Source organism: Corticium candelabrum, chromosome 19, assembly GCF_963422355.1.
Source record: "Corticium candelabrum chromosome 19, ooCorCand1.1, whole genome shotgun sequence".
Lineage (NCBI taxonomy): Eukaryota > Metazoa > Porifera > Homoscleromorpha > Homosclerophorida > Plakinidae > Corticium > Corticium candelabrum.
In genome coordinates this window covers 6,214,510-6,235,608 of record NC_085103.1, presented here as the reverse complement: position 1 = coordinate 6,235,608, position 21,099 = coordinate 6,214,510, and the positions used below count along the sequence as shown (strand labels likewise).

Below are 21,099 nucleotides of genomic sequence, written 5' to 3'. Positions count from 1 at the left end.
AGTGTCTTGTATGTGACGTATTCGATTGGGTCTCGTCTCGGTGGGTACGTACGTTAGTCCCTTGTCTAGTAATGTTAGTTGGGTGTGTGACAGTGTGGCGTGACTTCTGTTTACGACGTATCTACCGACGGTGGCGGAGGCGTCGGAGTGTGGACTTAGGACTATTCTGCACGGCGGAACGCGACACTGGTGTGCGATTTATGACACGATTTATATTCGTAACGATGCTATCATTGGTCGTATTGGCTAACGTTATTAGAGCGTTAGAAGTAGAATTACTGTCTGTCAATGGTTTGTCTTTCGCTTCGTTTAGCGTGTGGTATTGGTCGTATTTCTTTCGGCGTCGTTGCCGTAAGTGGTTGTTGTGGCCGTTTCCGCTGTATTGCGTCTGGAGCGATCTATGTTTGGATACAAATAATACATGTTCAGCGTGTGCACCATCATAATCGGGTGTCAATGTGTCAACGTGGTCCTTTCGGGTCCGTTCTGTGTTATTACCGTGAGTGCCGTTGCCGGCTTCATAAGGTTTTCGGCGGTGGTTCACTCTTGAGGACGGTGCTCGGTATTTCAGCTCATTGACTTTGGCACGGCGTCTACGCTCGTTTGCCATTCTGGTCGTGATCAATTTGCGCCTCGAAGGCAGACCGACGAGCTAGACAGGCTTTAACTTGCCTAACATACGGGACTATTGAACATCTCAGCAACCGACATCACGACTACACAAATCAACACGCGTAAGACGATTAACTAACCCGACATACGATAGACTCGTAGATTCACATTTTTAGATACACTCCCCTACCCACTCGATAAACCGATAGAATAATAACTAGACAGACCGATATACCAACTCTAACAGTCGATTTATAATTTCCCCACTCGCTAGCCAGACGATTAATCCGACACACGGTAGACTTTCATGTTTACTCTCTAAACCGAGGTAATAGTCGGACAGACCGGATACCGACCCTAACAGTTGATACATAATTTCTCTACTCGATAGCCAGACGACTAACCCGACACACCGCAGACCTTAGGCCCACTCGGCAGTCAGACGATCAATCCGACATACTACGGACCTTCATGTTCACTCTCTAAACCGACAGAATAGTCAGACAGACCAGACACCGACCCTAGCAGTCGATATATAATAATTTCTCTACTCGACAGTCAGACGACTAATTAACCCGACACACGATAGACTCTTAGATTCACATTTCCAGATTCGCTCTTCTGTTCACTCGACAGACCGATAGAATAATAAGACAGACCGGTTACCGACTCTAACAGTCGATTTATAATTTCCCCACTTTTAGCCAGACGACTAATCCGACACACGGTAGACTTTTAGATCCACTCTCTAAACGGAAGGAATAGTCAGACAGACCGGATACCGACTCTAACAGTCGGTATATAATTTCTCCACTCGGTAGTCAGACCACTAACCCGACACACTGCATGACTTTAGGTCCAATCGTTAGTCAGACGATCAATTAACCCGACATCCGATAGACTCGTAGATTCACATTTCTAGAATCACTCTTCTGTTCACTCGACAGACTGATAGAATAATAAGACAGACCGGATACCGACTCTAACAGTCGATTTATAATCTCCCTACTCGTTAGCCAGACGTCAAACCCGACACACGGTAGGCTTTCATGTTCACTCTCTAAACCGATAGAATAGACAGACGGACCGGACACCGACTCTAGCAGTCGATACATAATAATTCCTCTATTAGGCATTCTATAATTCTAATTAATAATTCTAACCCTAATAGACAGACAGACAGACAGACAGACACTTTATTCTCATATAGACTCTACTTGTACATTTGCTAGGAATTTGTGAAAGCAAACCAGTCCTTGCAAACATCAAAGTCATAGATTTAATAATGGACTCGGCCTTGAATGTCAAAATCAAATAATCTATCTAAATCACCATGATTAGGTGACAGTTTTGAAAGTTTTCTGAGGATAACTTCAGCATTGCATCTTTGTAGAATTGTAGAAAATCTTTTTCTCCAATACGACACGAACATGGACCAGGAGGCATTAAAATTGGCTTCTGGATTTACTGACTGTTGTGACAAATGCTGCAAAAATTTCTCTGCCTTTGTGCCCCACCTCCCAAAATGTTCTATCACAAGAGGAACACATCTTGATACATATCCTCCTGAAACAAGCTCTTCTGAATATTTTTTCATTTCTTTTCTTCTCTTGTCGTGGAAGCAAGACCATTTTCCTTGCTAGCCCTCTTCATAATATCCTGACAGACAGACAGACAGACAGACAGACAGGCAAACAGACAGTAGACAATAGCACGAACAACAGAATTTAAAGTAGGGCTTTGTGCTGGCCATGCATTCGAGAGAATGATCTTGTTGATTCCCAGACCGACTGACCTTGATTCTATAAGAGGGTGAATTATTAATTATTTGAAGTATAATAGAAATCTTGGTGACTTTTCTCAGCAACATATAGCAGAAATGTTGCTCAATAATTGGCAACCATTTCTAGTTCCATTGTTAGTAATGAGAGAACTGACTCGATCATACTGCACATGCTGTTCCACGCTACTGCTACGTTCACAGTTTTGCCTTGTCCAAGTGACTCTCTTGAGTTGCTTACTTGTTGCCTTTGCCAGTACAGACAATTAAGTTTTGGAATACGAGATCAAGTTACTAACTAGCTCAAAAGTGTACTAAATTTTGAATGATCTGGAAACTTGAAAAACGAGAATGTTCTTTACGAGAGTGCAGAAGCAACGTAAAGATACAGTGGTCTAAACTTTTCACCCCAACAAACAAAAACCAAAACAAGCAAAAACAAAAATCGTAAGGACACAATTAAATCATCAAAAAAAGACAGATGTCATCTCTCTTGGATTGTACATGTGTTCGTTAATGTCAAAATATTTCATCACTTCACAAAGAGGCATAATACAATTATTTCTTATTACCTCTAACACACACACACATATATATATATATATATTTGCTGTTCAAATACACACACGCACGCGCGCACGCGCGCACACACACACACACACACACACACACACCAGTATACTAATTATATAACTGTCATTCACGTCACCAACCATATAACAATGCCATAACAATTATATAGTTTGCAATACAATACCAGTTGGCAAAAGGCATGTACAACGCATACCCATAAGTGTCAACAACGCAATGACTGTTACCATCAACTTAAGTAACTGAACTTAATTGCGCTTTTATATGGTACAGTTATTAACTATTGGCAACTGTTTCAATATTTATTTTCGATTTGTTGATGCTACTCTAATTACTTGACAGCAAAACTTCAACTCAACACAACACATCTATTCCGATTATATCGGTATACTTGTAAAAATTTCTATGCCTTATATACAAACTTTTTAGTGTCATCTAAAAAGTAAATCTACTTGTCATATATACAATAAATATAAAACAGATATATAAATATATATGCAAATATATATACACAAATATGTATACAAAAATGTATACAAATATATATACAATGTATTTACAGTCAACAGTGAAAGCTCTATTCACGCATGGTAAGTTGCAAAGCAGTGTCTCTGAGCGGATGACACACAGAGGAGTACGTTGCATTCTTGACACCATACCGTTTTTTGGTGTGTTTTCTACCTTCACGGCAGCAAACAATGCAACGTACTAGCCGCTCTGTTACAATCGGGATGTGTGAGCTTTGCTGAGAGTTTGGCTGTTGTTGTTGTTGCTGCTGTTGTAAGTGTTGTTGTTGTTGTTGTTGCAATTGTTGTTGTTGCTGTTGTATGAGTTGTTGTTGTAAGAGGTATTGTTGTTGCATTCTTTGTTGTTGTTGTACGTCTTGTTGATGTTGCATTTGCTGTTGATGTATTTGTTGTTTTAATATTTGTATGTCTTGTTGATGTTGCATTTGTTGTTGATGCATTTGTTGTTGATGCATTTGTTGTATATTTTGGTTGTCTTGGTGTTGCTGTAATATAATGCGTTGCAGTTCTTGTATTTGTTGTTGATGCTCGTAATCGAGTTGAGGCCGAACCTGTACCACCCTTTTGTTTGATTCACAATATTGTGGTACAGGTTCGTTAATATCCATTCCAGCCAACCCTCGCATAAGCTCACACCTGAAGACTTTCTGCGTATACTGCCCTTTCCTCTTGAGAAGTGGATCTTGAGGATGTTGTTTTTGAAGGGCAGTAAACATGATGTAGCTGTTGAATACGGCCAAGTCAATCATGTGCAGAAAGATCTTCTTCCAGTCCTTGAGGCTCTTGTGCAGGACTTCGTAATATTTGATCATCTGATCCGATTTGTCTACTCCGCCTATGTGCACATTATAGTCACCAATAGCCTTAGGTCTGGAAATCGTGATCTTGTGGTGCCCGTCATACTTTGCACAATCCTTGGTAAATTTGTCGCAGGGAGTATAACGGTGTCCAGAATGAAGGGTGTTCATAACCGTTACCACGCTTCGGTCCACCCACTGAATCACGAATAGTTCTTTATCGCGGTGATAGCGAAATGATCCTAAAAGAAAACTATTAATTGTATTTGCTAATAAAATTAATTGCTATGGTTACCACGTGGTGACTTGCCAAAGACTCTTGGCGTTTTCATTTCTAGAGGAACACCCTTCCTGTTTTTCTGGACTGTACCACAAGCCATCGTACCCCGATTGTAAAGCTCCTTGAACAGAGGTCCTGATGTGTAGAATTGATCTGTGTATACAGTGTACCCCTGGTCAAGGAGAGGATCCATCATACGCATGACCGTACGATGGATCACACTTGTGTCATCCGCTGGTTGACGTGTCGTCTTCCGTCGTTTCCGAGCCGAGCCAGCCGATCTTGATGTGGTTGCAGCAGTTGTTGTTGTCGCAGCAGTTGTGTTTGTTGCTGCTGCTGTTTTTGCTGCAGCTGACGTTGTTGCAGCAGTTGGTGTTGTTGCTGCTGCTGTTGTTGCTGCAGCTGACGTTGTTGCAGCAGTATTTGCAGCAGTTGGTGTTGTTGCTGCTGCTGTTGTTGCTGCAGCTGACGTTGTTGCAGCAGTTGTTGCAGCAGTTGGTGTTGTTGCTGCTGCTGTTGTTGCTGCAGCAGTTGTTGTTGTTGCTACTGCTGTTGCTGCTGTCATCGCCGCATCCGATGATTGTCGCTCTTTGCCCGTGTATATCTCGAAGTTGTATGTGTAGCCGGAGATTGAATCGCATACACAATACAACTTCACTCCCCACTTGACGGGTTTGTTCTTTATGTATTGCCTAATAACAGCGAAAATAATTTAGTCAATTTCTAATTTTTATGTTAGAAATTTCTACATACCTAAAGCCAAAGCTACCTTTGGCTTTAACCATTCGCTCGTCAAGTGAGACACGGGCATGGGGCTGACCATATTTCATGCAGTTGAAGCACATGGCCTCAACGAGGCCTCTGACTTTTCTTAATGGGTCAGTCCCTCGGTCCTTGTCAGTGCGAGGATTCTCCATCTGCAGGACCGATAGTAGAGCGACAAAACGATTGCGTGACATGAACCGTCTGGCCCACAATCCGTGGAATGGAAAGGTTGTGGACCAGTATTCACAGAGCTCGGGAACCTTATAAATACATATATAATTAAGGAGAAGCTACTAAGGAATTTTGTTATGTACATACCTTTAAAATTCCCATGTATATTATGAGCCCTGTGAATGAGTTCATCTCCGCAAGCGTCACTGAACGAAAACTCACCTCCCCTCGACGCCCTTCTGATTTTCCATGGTAAGACTTCTTGCAACTGTCTTCACCGTTGATGTTGCTGTTTCTAAAAAAATTATAATGTACTATATAACAAACGCACACAAAAGACATCAAACACATACATTCTGATGGTCTCCAGCATTTCATCGGTGAAGAACAGTTTGAAGACTCCGAGAGCGTCAGTTGGATATGTTGGAGGAGGGTAGAATCCAGGTTGCCTGAATGGTTGAAACGGTGGTAGATTCAATTGATATGTATCAATAGGTGGATATTCAGACAACTCCTGGACGTTCAGTGGTTCGGAGCGGCGATCAAGGTGTTCGGCTGGCTCAGGCTCGGAATGAGACGACTGCTGTTGTTGCAACTGTCGTTGAGGCCGACGAGTGGCTCTCCTCAGTCGTTGACCAGGCTGACGAGGCTGACGAGGACGACGACGAGAACGTGACGTTGACAATGACGATGATGGAAGACAAGATGGACTGGAAGGTGGTAGAATTGGAGGTGGTGTAGTAGAGTGAGAAGGAGATGGAGGAGGTAACAAAGAATGCTGTTGAGGTGAAGGAGGGCTAAGAAATGTATAAAGATATTAGAAAATGTTTGCATGACAGCAAATTATTAGGTCTGCAAAAGATCACATCCGGGTACCTACCCATAGCAACCACGACATACGTGTGTTGCTATGCGCATAACTCAAAATATTTACAGCAGCAACAGCTAACTTGCAAACAATTTACAAGAAACGGTCTAATAAACAGCGCATCGCGACAAAACGAAAGAATTACATACATAACTGTTTTACTTACAGAGTGCATGTCGTCGTCACTGTCAACGTGAACGGGAAGATCTTCCTCGTGGAGCGTAGCAGCTTCGTCTGGTAAACTAAGAAATACATATAATATTAGAAAAATGTTTGCAGATTGATATATATTGCGTTTGAAACAAACACATCCGGGAACGTAGCCATTGCAACGTCGACAAACACTGTTACTGTGCGAATATCTTATATTCTTCCCAACGGTCAACGCCCAAACTTTCAAAACACTTCCCAAAACGTTTACTGAACAGCATATAGCAAAGAAACGGTAAAATTTTACCTCTAACCGTTAGACTTACAGAGTAGCGTCATCGCTTTGTTCGCTCCCGGGAAGATCTTCCTCGTTCTCAGTCTCGTCGTTGTCCGGTGACGAGTCAGACGTTAACAAAGCGTCGTCCTCGTCTGAAACCTCGTCGGCCGTCGTTTCACACTGAAACCGCACCGCCAGATCAGTTGCAAGCAAAGAACCAGGGAAGCCACTGCAGCGCTCAGACATCGTGGTCTGCAAAAATTCCTACTAAGCCGCATGCGCCGCTAAAATTATACCCTTATGCATGGACACGCCCAGAGGGTGTGTCTAACGGCTAAAAATATTTTGATTGGCTAACAAAACTCACCAAGACGGCTATTCAATGGCGAAGTCACGTGGGCGGAAATGACCCATGGGTGTGACGTCAACACAACTTGCGATATCTGGCGATTGATAGAACGTAGAAGGCTGAAAGTAAGCTCATTCGAAAGAGAATATATTAGCGATTCGTTTAAGCTATAATTTGAGAATAAAAAGGAAGGATCCGTTTCGGTAAAACGGCCCGATGTAAGCCGGGTACTAACCGGAGGCGGAGATAAGGTGAGCACGTGATCCCACGCTAACAAGAAGTATGCGTACGTCATAATGGACGGACGGTAAAGGGTTTTAATTAATAAATCGGGCCGTTTTCCCGAAACGAATCCTTTATTTCAATTCTCACATTATAGCTCAAACGAATTGCTAATAAATTCTCTTTCGAATGAGCTTACTTTCAGCTCTCTACGTTGTAGAAATCTCGAGATATCGCAAGTTTCGCTTATGTCACACCTTGGCCCATTTCCGGCCACGTGACTTTGACTTTGAATATCCGGCCTTCTAAGACTTGCTGTCCAATCAAAATAATTTTAGCCGTTAGACACACCCTTTGGGCGTGTCTATACAGACGGGCAAGATTTTAGCGGCGCATGCGGCTTCGTCACAATTTTTGCCGAGACGATGCATGGCGGTCTGGTCGTCCTTTGTTCTTCGAAAGCATTTCGCCAATACTTTGGAGGCAAAAACAACATATTCAAACGTTTCTTACGTGTGTTTCGAGTCGAACGCATCATTTGAGGCCGATACGATGGAGAACGAGTGAGATTTTCGTTTGTAAAGACAGCGATGACACGCCCGCGCTGTAAGTACATCATTTTCATGTCTAAACGTTTCTTTTTTGCAACATCTTTTCAGTTAGTGTTTTAGCAGTTGTGTTGCAAGTTTGGCTGCTAGCCGTTGGGGACTATTTGAGTTATGCCCATAGTAACCTCTTGTTCTCCGTTGCTATGGCCAGGTGCCCGTATGTTTTGGTTAGAGAATGATGTCTAGAACAATCATTCAAACCGTTTTCTAATATTCCATATGTTTATTAGCTCTTCAGACGACGATGCAACGCTCAAGAAAACAGATCTTTTCGATGATGAAGACATCGGCGACTCAATTAGGATAGCGAAGACAAGAAGTTGACATGATCGCATCGAAACAATCATCAATAGCTATGAGATTTGTATCATTCGAAAGCGCAATTAACAGGCTTTTCAAATCTGTATGTATTGTAATTTTCGCTTCTATAATGTGGCTGCAATTGCGAATAATAGGTAATGGATTGTAGGTTACGTGCGCGCGCTACCCAATTAGTACATTCTTGGTGATATGTTCGTCAGAATTTCAGGTGATTTCTACACCTACGATCTATGGTTAAAGCAAAGGACTAAACATCATGTACAGGACGGACGCCCGATGGCCGAATTCTCGATAGCAGCTACCAAACAAAGCGAGGTGGAGCCTCATGATGACATCACGTTCGTCTATTGGTCGGAATAGCTTCATTTGCATCTCAGCTAACCAACTATATATACGGTCGTTGGGTCGTACGGTCATCGAACGACTACTATACCCTCCACCCGGAAATCCGGGCCTCGGGTAATAACCCAACCAACTTAATGTTAGTCATGTGACCCTATGTGGACCCTACCAACCCGACCGATAGTCAGACTACTAGACTGTTAACTGACATACTATTGACCCTTCAACTTATCTTGGCAAGTAACCTTTTTACGTAAGCCTTACCTTTTTACAAAAATGTAATATAATGAGACTAATTGTTTAGCGCGCGCGCCAGAAAGTAGTCGCTTACCTACTATATTCGCAACTGTAGCCAGATTCTGAACACAGCTTCTCGTTTATGGCTACGGGTGAAAACGCTAATTGTAACCGGAATTCAAAAATCAGTCCAGAAGTAAACCGGAAGTGACGTGCATTACGCCATTTCATTATTTCCGGTTCGCTTCTGGGCCACACTGACTCGGTATATATTCGGTTAGGATGTGGCTTTCTGTTTATATCCGCCGGAAGGCCGATTGGATAGGGTACCCAAATGTATTGGAAATAACTATTTTATTAAATAAAATCAAATTTTGATTTTATAAGCTCCTGTTATTTCTAAACACTCATGGAAAATTAAAAATCGATATATCAAAGATAAGGGGCCAAAAACCTTTTGGTGCAAAGTAGTTTTCAACATAGGTTTGTCCATGTACGGTCAATTTGACGTCATAATTGCGTTGCACCAAAAAGGGATACGCTACTAATCCTAGTCACGTGACGCGCGAGCGCTGCACGGAGGAGCGAGGCTAATCCGATACATCTATTATAGTAAGTTATTTTCCACACTGCATGATCGAGTATCGATCCTACAGAACCACTCTAAACATATTTGCTCACTAAGCTTAAAACGAACAGTCAATTATTGCAACACTAACATTGCAACTTTCATTATCCATAGTATAAGCCTAACTAATTAATTAAGAATAGTGTTACAAAGGCGTGTGAGGAGTAAGACTCGTTTCCATAGGCTGCATGGCTCTCGTCTGCATTTCTTGCAACGCGTTCCTCAAGTAAGACCATTCATCACTCTTGGGCTGTGCAATATGCTACAAACAAACCATAACACAACATACGTAGTAGGAAGTTACATGGCAATGGCACTAAAGAATTTGGCACGCCATTTTACCTCTCCAACGGTGTACATGTGTAGCTTTCCGTCAGCATCCCCCACAGCCAATGTTGTTCCATTCTTAGACCATCTCACACAATTAGGAGCAGCAACAGAGTCTAGTGTTTCACTGCAGTAAGGAACCTAATAACCGTCCACCTCAATAAAACTTATAAACAAATCCCCATAGATACGTACTCAGATCATGGTACCTCAATGTCTCTGTTGATATGCCACAAGTCCAGACGCTTTGTACCGTCAATTGCAGCAAACAAAGCTGGATTAATAGGTGACCACTGCACATCAAAAACGTAGTCGCCGCTGTCTTCAAAAGAATGTAGAGGACTGGAATGCTAAACACGGCAGGCAATCCATCATTTATCTGGTGCAACAAGCTAGCATAGGAATATCTATTTGAGTGTTATTTTGTGCATGGAATAACTGCGTTAATTGCGTTGTTCAACATTGACATTCAAGTTGTCAGACGTGATAGTCTCAATACATGAGGTGGGCAGACACGTCCCACCCACATAACTATAATACTGAAACTCAAACCTTTTCACTCCACAACTTTACTGTCCAGTCAAATGATGACGTAAGAAACAAATGACTGAAGTCGTGCTACACAGCATACAAAAAAAAAGATCTATAACCTCATACTCAAAATGTCATTACATACTCTTCCAGCAGAAGAGTTGAAATCAATCCCAGTAATAGGTCCAAAATGCCCATCAAAATGGTTAGAGATTCCAGCTTTACTAAAGCAAAACAGACACACATGAGTATGCGTACAGACATCTTCTCTCCATGATGCATATGTATCTTACACTCCAAGTCTGCTGCCCATAAACACAGAACCTTCCTCACTTCCAACAACAAAACTATTGATTTCACCAGGAGGAAAGTCCATACATGTCACAGCTACAGATTTGGTCTGATATTGAAGTTCAAGCTTGTCCTGAATGAGCACAACACAAACTAGATGTCACATGAACATCCAACAAAAAAGTACTCGATTTCACAGCAAACCATTTATTAAATATGAAGCATAATTCACAAACATGCATGCACCCACTGCATTCAGCTACATTATAAAACTGAAACTCCCATTCACTCCAAAAACCATAACAATTAGCTCATTTCCTTTACCTGAGGTTGCGACAACATATCAAGACTCCATGAACATAATTTGCCATCAGTTGAAGTGCTAATCAGATTATGAGCATTTTGAGTCCCAACAACAGCAACACAGTATACAGGATGCTACAGACATATATACAGCATTTGTAAACTACTGCAACCCTAAGCCAGCAGACACAATATTTACTGACCGTGTGTGCATTAGATGAGAGAGGACTCCTCTGTACTGGGGTCCTTTTAGATGACCTGTTATCCCATAAAACAATCTGACCAGAATATGTTCCTCCAATTACGAGGTTGGGGTGGAAATTTGTAAATGTTGCAGACATAACAGCAGACTAGAAGCAAACACATTACTGTTAATTGATAAAGTTAAGTCATAAACAACTCACTACCATCAAGGCACTTACTTTGACATCTTGTGCAAGTAATGTAGATTTTTTTAAAAATTGGTGTTTAATGCATTAACAGGCAATGCGCTTTCGGTAATTCTCACATCATTTTTATTTTCATAATCAGTACAAACTTACTTATTTTCATAATCAGTACAAACTTACTTATTTTCATAATCAGTACAAAGGAGGGAAAGCTGAAACCCTCAACAGGTCAAAAATAAATGATCTATGATCATGCACCTTGTACATGACATGTCACGCAGTTGGTCACTATACAAAACCTGGACCAGCCAGATTAGAGCTAAGAGTGATATAGCACACAGTCTGTGTTCAATGTGAGAAAGTGTAAAAAATCAAGGCTACGTAACTTGTGTGCCCCCTGTACATGGACATTCTAAACACATGCAGCTGAACATGTGCAGTTTCACAATGACAACCTCCAAAAACCTTTACTTTGACAAATGTCAATGTTTGATGATGCTGTGAGAACAATCTATTCAGTTGCATACTATGCAATACATGTGTTCTATGACATGCAATATATACAACCAATGTTCACCAAGAGAATAAAAACATTTGTTCTTTATTCAATACTACCTACAAGAATCATCAACCAACGGTATCTAGAAGGTTGTTAAAAAGTAACAATAAGAATCATGATCTTTCAAACAGTGACAAACCCCAATTTCAATGAGATGAATTGTGAGGGAAAGAAGGGGGCAAACACAAATTGTCGTTTAGATGAGCTGGCTTTTCATTTCACCGTTAACATGCCACAAATAAACCAAACTTAGTGGACTACCTAAATTTGATCAGTTGCATTACGAGACTACGTTCTCAACAAATTTCTTCTGCATCTAATTGTATAATCAACTTTGAATACAGCTAAAATTGAGTTTGAAACAGCTTAAACAGTAGCTTCATGAATAGACAACTGTACAACTCACCTGACAATGAAAAATGTACTCTGGAGTCTGAGTGTTCCATTTTGTATTCCATACAAGAGCTACTCCATCTGGATCATGATGTGCTTCCTCATTCGTATTGTATGCTGCAAGAAGTAACTCAGGATGTTGAGTAGACCAATCCAGACGCATTACGCCACGATGACGAGACCAATGCTCATCAACAAAAGACTGACAGAAAGTCAGACGATCAGCTCCAGAATCACTACACAAACACCACTAAAATGACCAAAACATAACTAAAATTTTAGTGCACATAAGAAACACAAAAGTGAACAAATCATATCAATCACCTCACACCAGACCACACCACAGTACACCACACCACATCACAGTACACATCACAGTACACCACACCACACCACACTGCATCACACCACACCCGCCTGCCCGCAGGAAGACACGTACACACACACACACACACACACACACACACACACACACACGGTTGAAACAAGTACGTTAAGTACTGACAAACACCATAGCCAATAAACAACCACCATGATTTAGCCATATTAAACTACTGCATAGTACACATACAAAATGTAACAAACAAATCAACATCAATAGCATTTACATCAATAGCATTTACATCAATAGCATTTACATCAATAGCATTTACATCAATCTTCCAAGGAAGAATTTACGTAGTTTCATTTCAATTGCGACTCTAAAAGTAATGCAAGTGTCATTACACTGGAATGATTATTGTGCTTTGACCGAGTAATAACAACATCAGGTTCTCAACGCCTATGCTAGAAGAAAGGAGACCAGCAGAGTTCTTTGGTACTTTATTCACAGTTTTTACTCAAGAAGCATAACAAAAGCAGCCCCTGTACTGCTCACAAGCATTCTGCTATTAGTCATGTATACATTCGTACCAAAACTCTTTAACAAACATATTGTAAGAGAACAACTACAAATTTAGTACTGTCATATAATTGATATCAACATATTAGTTCGAGGTAGTCAGGAATACAAACTCCACGCAGCAAAAAACAACTTCAAGCGCAAACTGCTACTATGTATACCACTGCTACTATGTATACCACAGCTACTGGTATACCTTTCTCCTTCTTCTTTTCCTTCCTTTGCATAATCTTTTGTAAAGTCAGATGTGTCTGCAAGTGCTCTCATTACAAGACGAGATGCTCGATCAAAAAATCTTACAAAGTCTTCAGAAGACAATATCTGACGTTTGTCATCTTCACTTAACTCTGGTATATTCCCTGCACCCAACACACAAAATTACTGCACTGCAACTGCTGCATCATCTCTAAAGAAGCATTCACTTTGTTCCGCATCTCTGTGTTGTTGTGGCTCTTGTGATCTGTCAACAGCTTCCAGGTCAAAATGTTGAGACTGTACAGCAGGCAAAATCTCATCTTCCTCCTCCTCATCTACACATATATACAGTATATTATACTCCTACGCAGTGACAATTTCAGAGTGAAATCAATCCTTACCGTCTCCAAATGAAGTTTCTATTGTTTGTGTCTCCTTTGTGTAAAAAACCTGTTCCTGTAAAATGCCCTCATTACAACAGTCCATAACCAAACTACATAACCATTCTCACAATTGGAGGAATATTTGTTTGGACAGCAGTTGAGATTGTCAGTCGAGACAAGCGACTAGCTCTACAGACACAACTATCAGTTTGAAGTGCATATAACATGTCTACAGTCCATATATTATACTAGTGCTGTACATAGGTAGATGTATCATGTACACAGTGAGTAGTAACCCACTATAATAATGATGCTATATTTAGTAGTGACAAAAAATAACAGATTCCTCGGATGTGCTGTTATTTGCAATTAAAATATACAATTATTTAAAGCAGGTAGAAACTTCCATGTAGCTTAGAAAGTAAAACAATAATAAATTCTCGTTCAACAAGATCACTAATCCATAGCATATTTAACTCTCAATTCTTAATTGTCAACACATGTCCCTGACACTACTAACCAAAGCTGTGTTTCTACACCATCGCTTCTGCAGATGAGTCTTCTCAAAACCATTATAGAACTGTCGTGAAGTATTACAAAATTTAGATGCAATTTTGCTTCTAAGTGCGCTATTTGTAAAAATATATCTAAATCATACAAATCGCCTGTTGTTTCATGCAGCCACAGAGTCCTTAAAACCACTACGATAGCCTGTAATCATCAAGAGATACCACATAGGACCATAAACGTTGCTTTTCATTATGTAATGTTAGCATCCCATATAAATTTAGTGCACCAGGAAAGTGATTCATTTGACCCTAACAGTTGCAGACAGGTAGAATTTGCCGACAAGGCCTGGTAATTGAAAACATGAATTAAAGTCTGTTCGAATATTACAGAGGACGTGGGGAAAAACCCATATCTCCTGAAGCGGACGTCCTAGCAGGTTGATTCCAACATCATTGGAAAGTTCACAAGGAGGTTCCAGATCAGTTAAAAATGAATACTGTGATTGGTTCTTTATTACGACACAATTTGTAACTTCCTGTATGACATGCGCTTGGCCCTGCCCTCCTCTTGCATTTACACCAGGTGTCTGATAACTTCAAGCCACCGCTATAACGCCCACTACTTGAAAGCTGACGGGGACGTACTTTGAACTATGGATTGATAAGTAAAACAGCTGTACCTAGCAAGCGTATGTAGCAGCCATGGCCAAATGTGCCCATGGGCATTTTTTGTGGCCCCTCAGACACTCCCTTTCTAAAGAACATTTATCCTGTCTTGCGTCCCAGCCTGGCAGGTCTTTTCCCTCCTTGCGTTAAGAGGCCCTGGGGCTCCGAGGGTAAAGAACATTATGCGGTATTCCAAAGGCGGAAATAGTGTCTGCCAGCGAGTTACACCCGAATGTGATTGCCCTCACCATGAATAGAGATCCGTGGAGACTGTTCCGTCATGAGACTCAGACGAGTAGTAGTCCTATCGTGTATCTGCCAAGATCCGTCAGGTATGCCGATGCTGCACCACCGCAGTCGCCTAGGCAGACTCAGTCACACCAGCTGTCACCAGTGCAGGAAAGTCTGGAATCTGAAACGTTTGTTAGCAGTTGCAGTGACAAACAAACGCAGTCATGTTTACTGTTGGACCAGCCAGGGCCAGCCTCAGATGAGGACTTTGTAGCGGCCTCGACGACAGTGTGGACACCGGGGACACCTGATCCAGCAGGGGCCACCAGCAAAATTGCATTGACTCTCTTCTGTCGCATCTGACTGTTCAATGTCAAATGAGACCGTTGTAACACTCGGCTCAGTGTCAGGAGGAGATCATCGACGTCATAGAAAGCCAGGCGACTGTAGACGTCTGTGGCACTCTGAATGGGGAACAGCGTATCTTGGTATGACGACAAAAGCAATAAATGTGTCTGCTTGAAGTGTAATAAGACATTGGAGACCGTGAAGAAATATACCCTTCAGCGGCATTACGAGAGTAACCACTCTGATACTAAAGCATGGAGTACTAAGAAAAGGGAACTTTTTGTGAAGCAAGCAACAAAGAAGATAGAAGAAATGCAGCGGTCATTTATTAAAACGTTCAACTCAAACAATTTACAGCAGTTGGCGGCATACGAACTTTCTCATACTCTTGTAAAACACCACAAGCCACTTAGTTTTGGAGAAGCAGTCATTGACTGGGCAAAGTCATGTGACAAGGAGTCCAAGGTTTTCAAGAACATTTCAAAAAGTAGACAAAGTCTTACACGCCGCGTTTCTAAAATGGGTGAATTTATTCAGGAAGAAAACAGGAGAAACATCCGATCGTCTCCATGTTGGGGAATTCAGATGGATGAGAGTACAGACAAGGGAGGCTTTGCACAGGCAGTAATTTATTGCAGATATGTTGACTTGGAGGCATGCCACGTTGAAACACAATTTTTGACTATCCTAAGAATAGAAAGCAGCCCTAATGCTGAAAACTTGTTTCAAACTTTTGACCGGTTTGTAAACAAGGAAGATCTACCGAAAGAGAAGTTGGTGTCTTTTTCCAGTGATGGAGCTTCAGTAATGACATCAGAAGGAAGAGGGGTATCTGGACATCTCAGACGAAACTATAATCAGAGTATGTTTCTTCAGCATTGCATTGTCCATACACACGTATTGGCAGCCAAGAGCGGACTTGAAGAACTCCCTGATAATGTACATAGAACTGTGGATGGTGTGATGAGACATTTCAAAAACAGTCATGTTCGAAGAGAGAAACTAAAAGCTATCATCGAATTGAGTGATGAAGGACATGAATATCATCAACTAGTGGCTTATCACAGAGTAAGATGGTTGTCTCTGAATGTCTGCGCTCAAAGACTTGCTGATCTTCTGCTAGAGATTACATCATATTTTGAACTAGAGGCTCATAACACCTCAAGTCGACGGAGTGAATGTGCAAACTTGCAAGAGCTGTATGACGAGATAGTAACTTAGTTGACCCCAAATTTCAACTGTACCTTTACTTTCTTCAGGGTCGTCTGCCTATATTAGCTGGCATAAATATTCAGCTTCAAACAAAAGGTCAAGACCTTTTCACATCATATCAAAAAATAGCTGGGTTCAAGAAAACGTTCCTCGAGCCCATACTCCATGAAGTGGAAGGCGGTCTTCACGAAAGTAACATTCGAAAGAACGTGGACAATATAGACTATGACTGTACACAGTTTGATGATTTCAAGGACAAGGTAATTTCATCCGGCCAGCTCTCCTATGCTCAGTTGCATGAAGTGATGAAGAACATCTTTAATTTCACAGTTGCTATGGGCAGATCACTCGATTCCCGTTTTCCAGAACTGGACTTTGTTGTCCAAAACGTCAGCTTTTTGAACCCAGCAAACCGCAAGTACTGTGACATAGAAGCAGTTGTCAGAAAGTACTGCCGAAACAGTCTGAATGGTCCTGTTGTGAAAGGGCAATATAGCGTCTACAGAAATGATGAGTCGATGGATTACCTCTTTCTGCAATGTGAAAAGCAGCCTGATACATTCTTCAGCAGATTAACGCAGATGGCGGAATATGACCAATTTGGATTGCTGGGGGTAACGCTCATGTGTATGAGTCCTGATACTGTTGAATGTGAACGTGCATTTCTTAGCATGAACCTGTCAAAAGACAAGTGCAGTACAAGAATGACCCAAGACAACCTGGAAAGTCGCTTGGCAGTCTTCATGGACACTAGAACTCTTTCGTCTTTTCCATTTCAAGATCTTGACAGCATTTAGTTAAACAGTCTATGGAGAATTCTTTTGTATTAGTTACATTAGTATATATTTACTAACAGACAGATACCTGTACGGGAATACCAATGGTAGTTCAGTGTGTTCATTACATACGTACTAATTAATTAGTGCTTGCCATTGGTAAGTGCATTAGTGGCCCCTGTCAAGTTCCACATTTCCAGATCTGGCCCCTGAAATTCAAGTCCTTGGCCATGGCTGATGTAGTTGAGGCATTGGTTGAACCTTTGAACCTAAGTTCATAGCTAAACTGGAACCGTTTATTTCACTAGCCGGAATTAACAACGCCCATCTCTGCTCTTCAATTCCTTATCTATTAACCGCAGTTCCCACGTCCTCTCCAATAATCAAACAGACTTTAGACTGTTTTGGTAAAACCCTCCTTCATAAATGTTTGACAGTTCTGATTGGTGGTTCGTCCCTTGTCTATGGTTGCCATGTCCAGTACACCCTCGATTTTATCCGGACCTTGATTATCCAAACTTTCGATTATCCGGATAATTTTTAAGAAAACATCCCCTGCCTATTTGTATTCCAAATAATGCATTCCTGGATAAAGAAACTCTAATATATTTCACTTCGTATAGTACTATACTAATACCGTAGATACAGCCTCTCACAAATGAGCGAATACATAACGGAGAACCTAATAATCTATTAAATAAATAGACAGCTGTGATGACCCTTCTAGTGACATGAATGTACAGTATGAGTAAGTGTGGAAACAGTGGAAGAAAATTAATTGATATTTATCAACTCTTGATTATCCGGACACTCCGGAGAAGTCTGGATAATCGAGGATGTACTGTACTACCAAATGCAAATACCACACTGCAATTAAACCGTGCAAAAGGCATGGCACACTCCTGAGGGTACAGACATTACTGAATACACATCCACATAGTCACAGACTGAGATCTGAAGTAAGTCAAGCTGACCTCTATACATCTTGAGTACGCTACTCGCTAAGTCACATGACTTACAAAGTCTATTTCTTCTGGTTTAAACTTACCTGGAATAAGGTATAACTGCTAACACCTAACTTTAGAACCCTGACTCTAACTATTAGATGTAGTTCCAGTTACTCAAGCGTACAAAGCATACTCTTTTCTCATTCTGGCCAGCGGCCTTCCATTGTCGGTGCACTTTCTAGCGGCTTCCTCGTGAGACAAAGATGAGCTCGCAAAGACAAAAGCATTCACAAACTGCTGCTAACAGTAACCTGTCCACTTGTGTTTTATGAACAGTGCAAGGTTTCTTAACTAGGACAGGTCTGTCAGCATGGCAGAGTACCTACCATCCCATGCCATACACGCTTTAAACACGTGCAACAAACAGCTAGTGCGCTATATGTGTCATACACTTGCGGCAGTTTTAGTAGTAACCTAGACACATATACAACACACATAGGCGTAAGTGCAATATTCTGACTTCAGTATCATGTTCTATCTACTGCTGGACCAAATGAATTCATCGACATTTATACTCCATCCCAGAAGTGTACAACAACTCTTCCCCTCCCCCCTAGTGTACATTTTGTACGCTTGAGTAAATGTTAACAATTATGGATGACCTCTAAGTAATTATTAATTTAACTCAACATGTCTCCTCAACACTTCCGATGCTGTAAAGATAGAACCTTCACCAGGGTTCTAGCCAGGCATGCTACCCGGACCGCTATGCCTTCAACAGACCCGTTGCACATTCAGAGCCGACCACTACGCCTCCAACATACTGGCTACGCTGTACACCACACATGGACACGTGCATCCATCTCCAAAAGTTATGACAAATAGGAGGGACTAAAAAGCTAGCTAGTTACTTGACTCCTTTCATTACCTGTAGGCGTTAATCAACATAGAGATAATGAAGGAGACGGTGGAAACTTGTCAATCATGAGTCTCTATAGCCTATAGTATTGTAATTGGATTTATTGCCTAGTAATAGTAATGACACAGGTGCTTAGAGCTTGGCACATGTACACTGTAGGCATCCTAAACCACTCCCCAAACCAGCGGTAATTTCTATTTAATTAAGAAATTTGCACAGACACATACATGCCACGCCCACATGTCAGACTCATGTACCATGCCCATGCTAGGCCTTCCAAACACCCTGGCTAGAACCCTGCTTCACTGTTGATTTTATTAACATAATTTTGTTGATGAGTGTACAATAGCCTAACTAACTAAGTTGGAATTAAACTTTGTCTGATCTCTCAACATGTAAGAGCAAAATCTTTAGATTGATATTTACAACTTAGTAGTTTTATACCCCATTCACATGAGCACTCGTAAACAAGCCAGCCCGTGCTGGCACGAGTCAATAGTCAGTCACTGGATGAAATTATCGTGTGAAAGCAGGCCAAGCCGAGCCGAGCCGTGCTGGCCTGGCCCACCACAACTTGCCATACTAACCCGGGCTGGCCGGCTTCAAATCATCGTGTGAATGTGAGCCAAGCCTGGCTGAAGGCTGTGCATGCTTACTAGCTTCCAAGATGACGTGGCCGGAACAAAACCTTGATGTCTACGATTGGTACTTCTCCTCAATATTTCTGCAGACTGTTCCAGCACCAGTGAGAAGTAAGCGCAGCTTGTTCCATGACGACGCCTGTGTCTAGTGTGCGCACCAAAAGACATGCCTACTAAAACTCAGTTGGCTCACTTTGTCGAAAAGCCGTGTGAACAAGGGCTGGCTCACTTCATTAGCCCAGACTGGCTCGGCTCAGTTTGGAGCTGTGCTTGTGTGAATGGGGTATGAGCAAATAGCATTTCAGTCTAACATTAACGCTGTTAGAGAATGGCTATGTATGTCTCTTATTAAAAAGTGCCAAGATAATGACAGCGTAAACATGGCAAACCCAAGATGTAGATGCAGCACAACCATACTGATACAAGCACACAGCACATAATCAGCAAATAATTAACCCCCAACACAAAACACCTCTTAATGCTGCAAATAAAGTGCAACTAAAAATTGTTACCACTACATAATATTTTGACTACCAAGTAAACTTTATTGATATTTTATTGATATTTTGGAATCTGATCACGTTATGGCCTGACCCGCACTATCAACGCCAACTCAACTTTCAAGAACTTACAGAGATTCCGTAGGCTCGGCGCTAACTGCTCCAGAACGAGGCTCTGGAGATCTCTCGGCAATTTCTCCACCAGATGCTGCAGATGAGGCGCCTATATTCATTCACATCAAAGTACATGCACAGACAAGTCGGCTAAGTCGAGTATCGTGTTCACCGGTCACTGGCTGATCTCCAATCAAAGAATCTACTAACAGACCAACATCTTGACGTTCTCTAGCCAGTTCATCGACTGGACCATCATCTACTGTCAAGTGCGAAACAGTTTTCTCTGCCTGCAAAACCTCTAACTTGTAATAGGACGTTATGAATACTGCGGAAAAACAAACCTCTTTCGCCTGCTTCTTCAGTTCCTTGGCTTTTCTGAGCTCCTCTAACTTCTTTCTCTTCTTTTCAAGCTCGGCCTTGCGATCCATTGTTATTG

At 41.5% G+C, this 21,099-nt stretch overlaps 1 protein-coding gene and 1 long non-coding RNA gene across 2 annotated transcripts in view; one reads left to right on the top strand and one right to left on the bottom strand.

The window, feature by feature from the left end:
* The window catches only part of LOC134195037 (uncharacterized), a 2,572-nt gene extending 2,126 nt beyond the window's left edge, over nucleotides 1-446 (top strand). Inside the window, exon 3 of the long non-coding RNA XR_009972286.1 lies at nucleotides 94-446. This is a non-coding gene — a long non-coding RNA (uncharacterized LOC134195037). The remainder of the gene's footprint in view (nucleotides 1-93) is intronic.
* A 9,052-nt stretch (nucleotides 447-9,498) lies between these two features.
* Nucleotides 9,499-21,091, bottom strand: LOC134195236 (dynein, cytoplasmic 1, intermediate chain 2a-like). Its single transcript, XM_062664238.1, has 16 exons — nucleotides 21,005-21,091; nucleotides 20,833-20,950; nucleotides 20,679-20,769; nucleotides 13,926-13,986; nucleotides 13,816-13,870; nucleotides 13,642-13,749; nucleotides 13,416-13,578; nucleotides 12,332-12,554; nucleotides 11,181-11,327; nucleotides 10,999-11,112; nucleotides 10,677-10,807; nucleotides 10,529-10,607; nucleotides 10,405-10,470; nucleotides 10,062-10,202; nucleotides 9,868-9,993; nucleotides 9,499-9,787 (listed from the first exon to the last, which is right to left on the bottom strand). Exons 1-16 carry the CDS (start codon nucleotides 21,089-21,091, stop codon nucleotides 9,671-9,673), a joined length of 1,827 nt encoding a protein of 608 aa, XP_062520222.1. The 3' UTR covers nucleotides 9,499-9,670.
* Between the last annotated feature and the right edge of the window lie 8 nt (nucleotides 21,092-21,099).

Coding starts and splice junctions, on each gene's coding strand:
- LOC134195236 (XM_062664238.1), bottom strand. CDS start 21,091: ATGGATCGCAAGGCCGAGCTTGAAAAGAAGAGAAAGAAGTTAGAGGAG. Junction 13,579..13,641: donor ACACAGAGATGCGGAACAAA/GTGAATGCTTCT, acceptor TGTTGGGTGCAG/GGAATATACCAGAGTTAAGT. Junction 10,808..10,998: donor ATATGTTGTCGCAACCTCAG/GTAAAGGAAATG, acceptor GTGCTCATTCAG/GACAAGCTTGAACTTCAATA.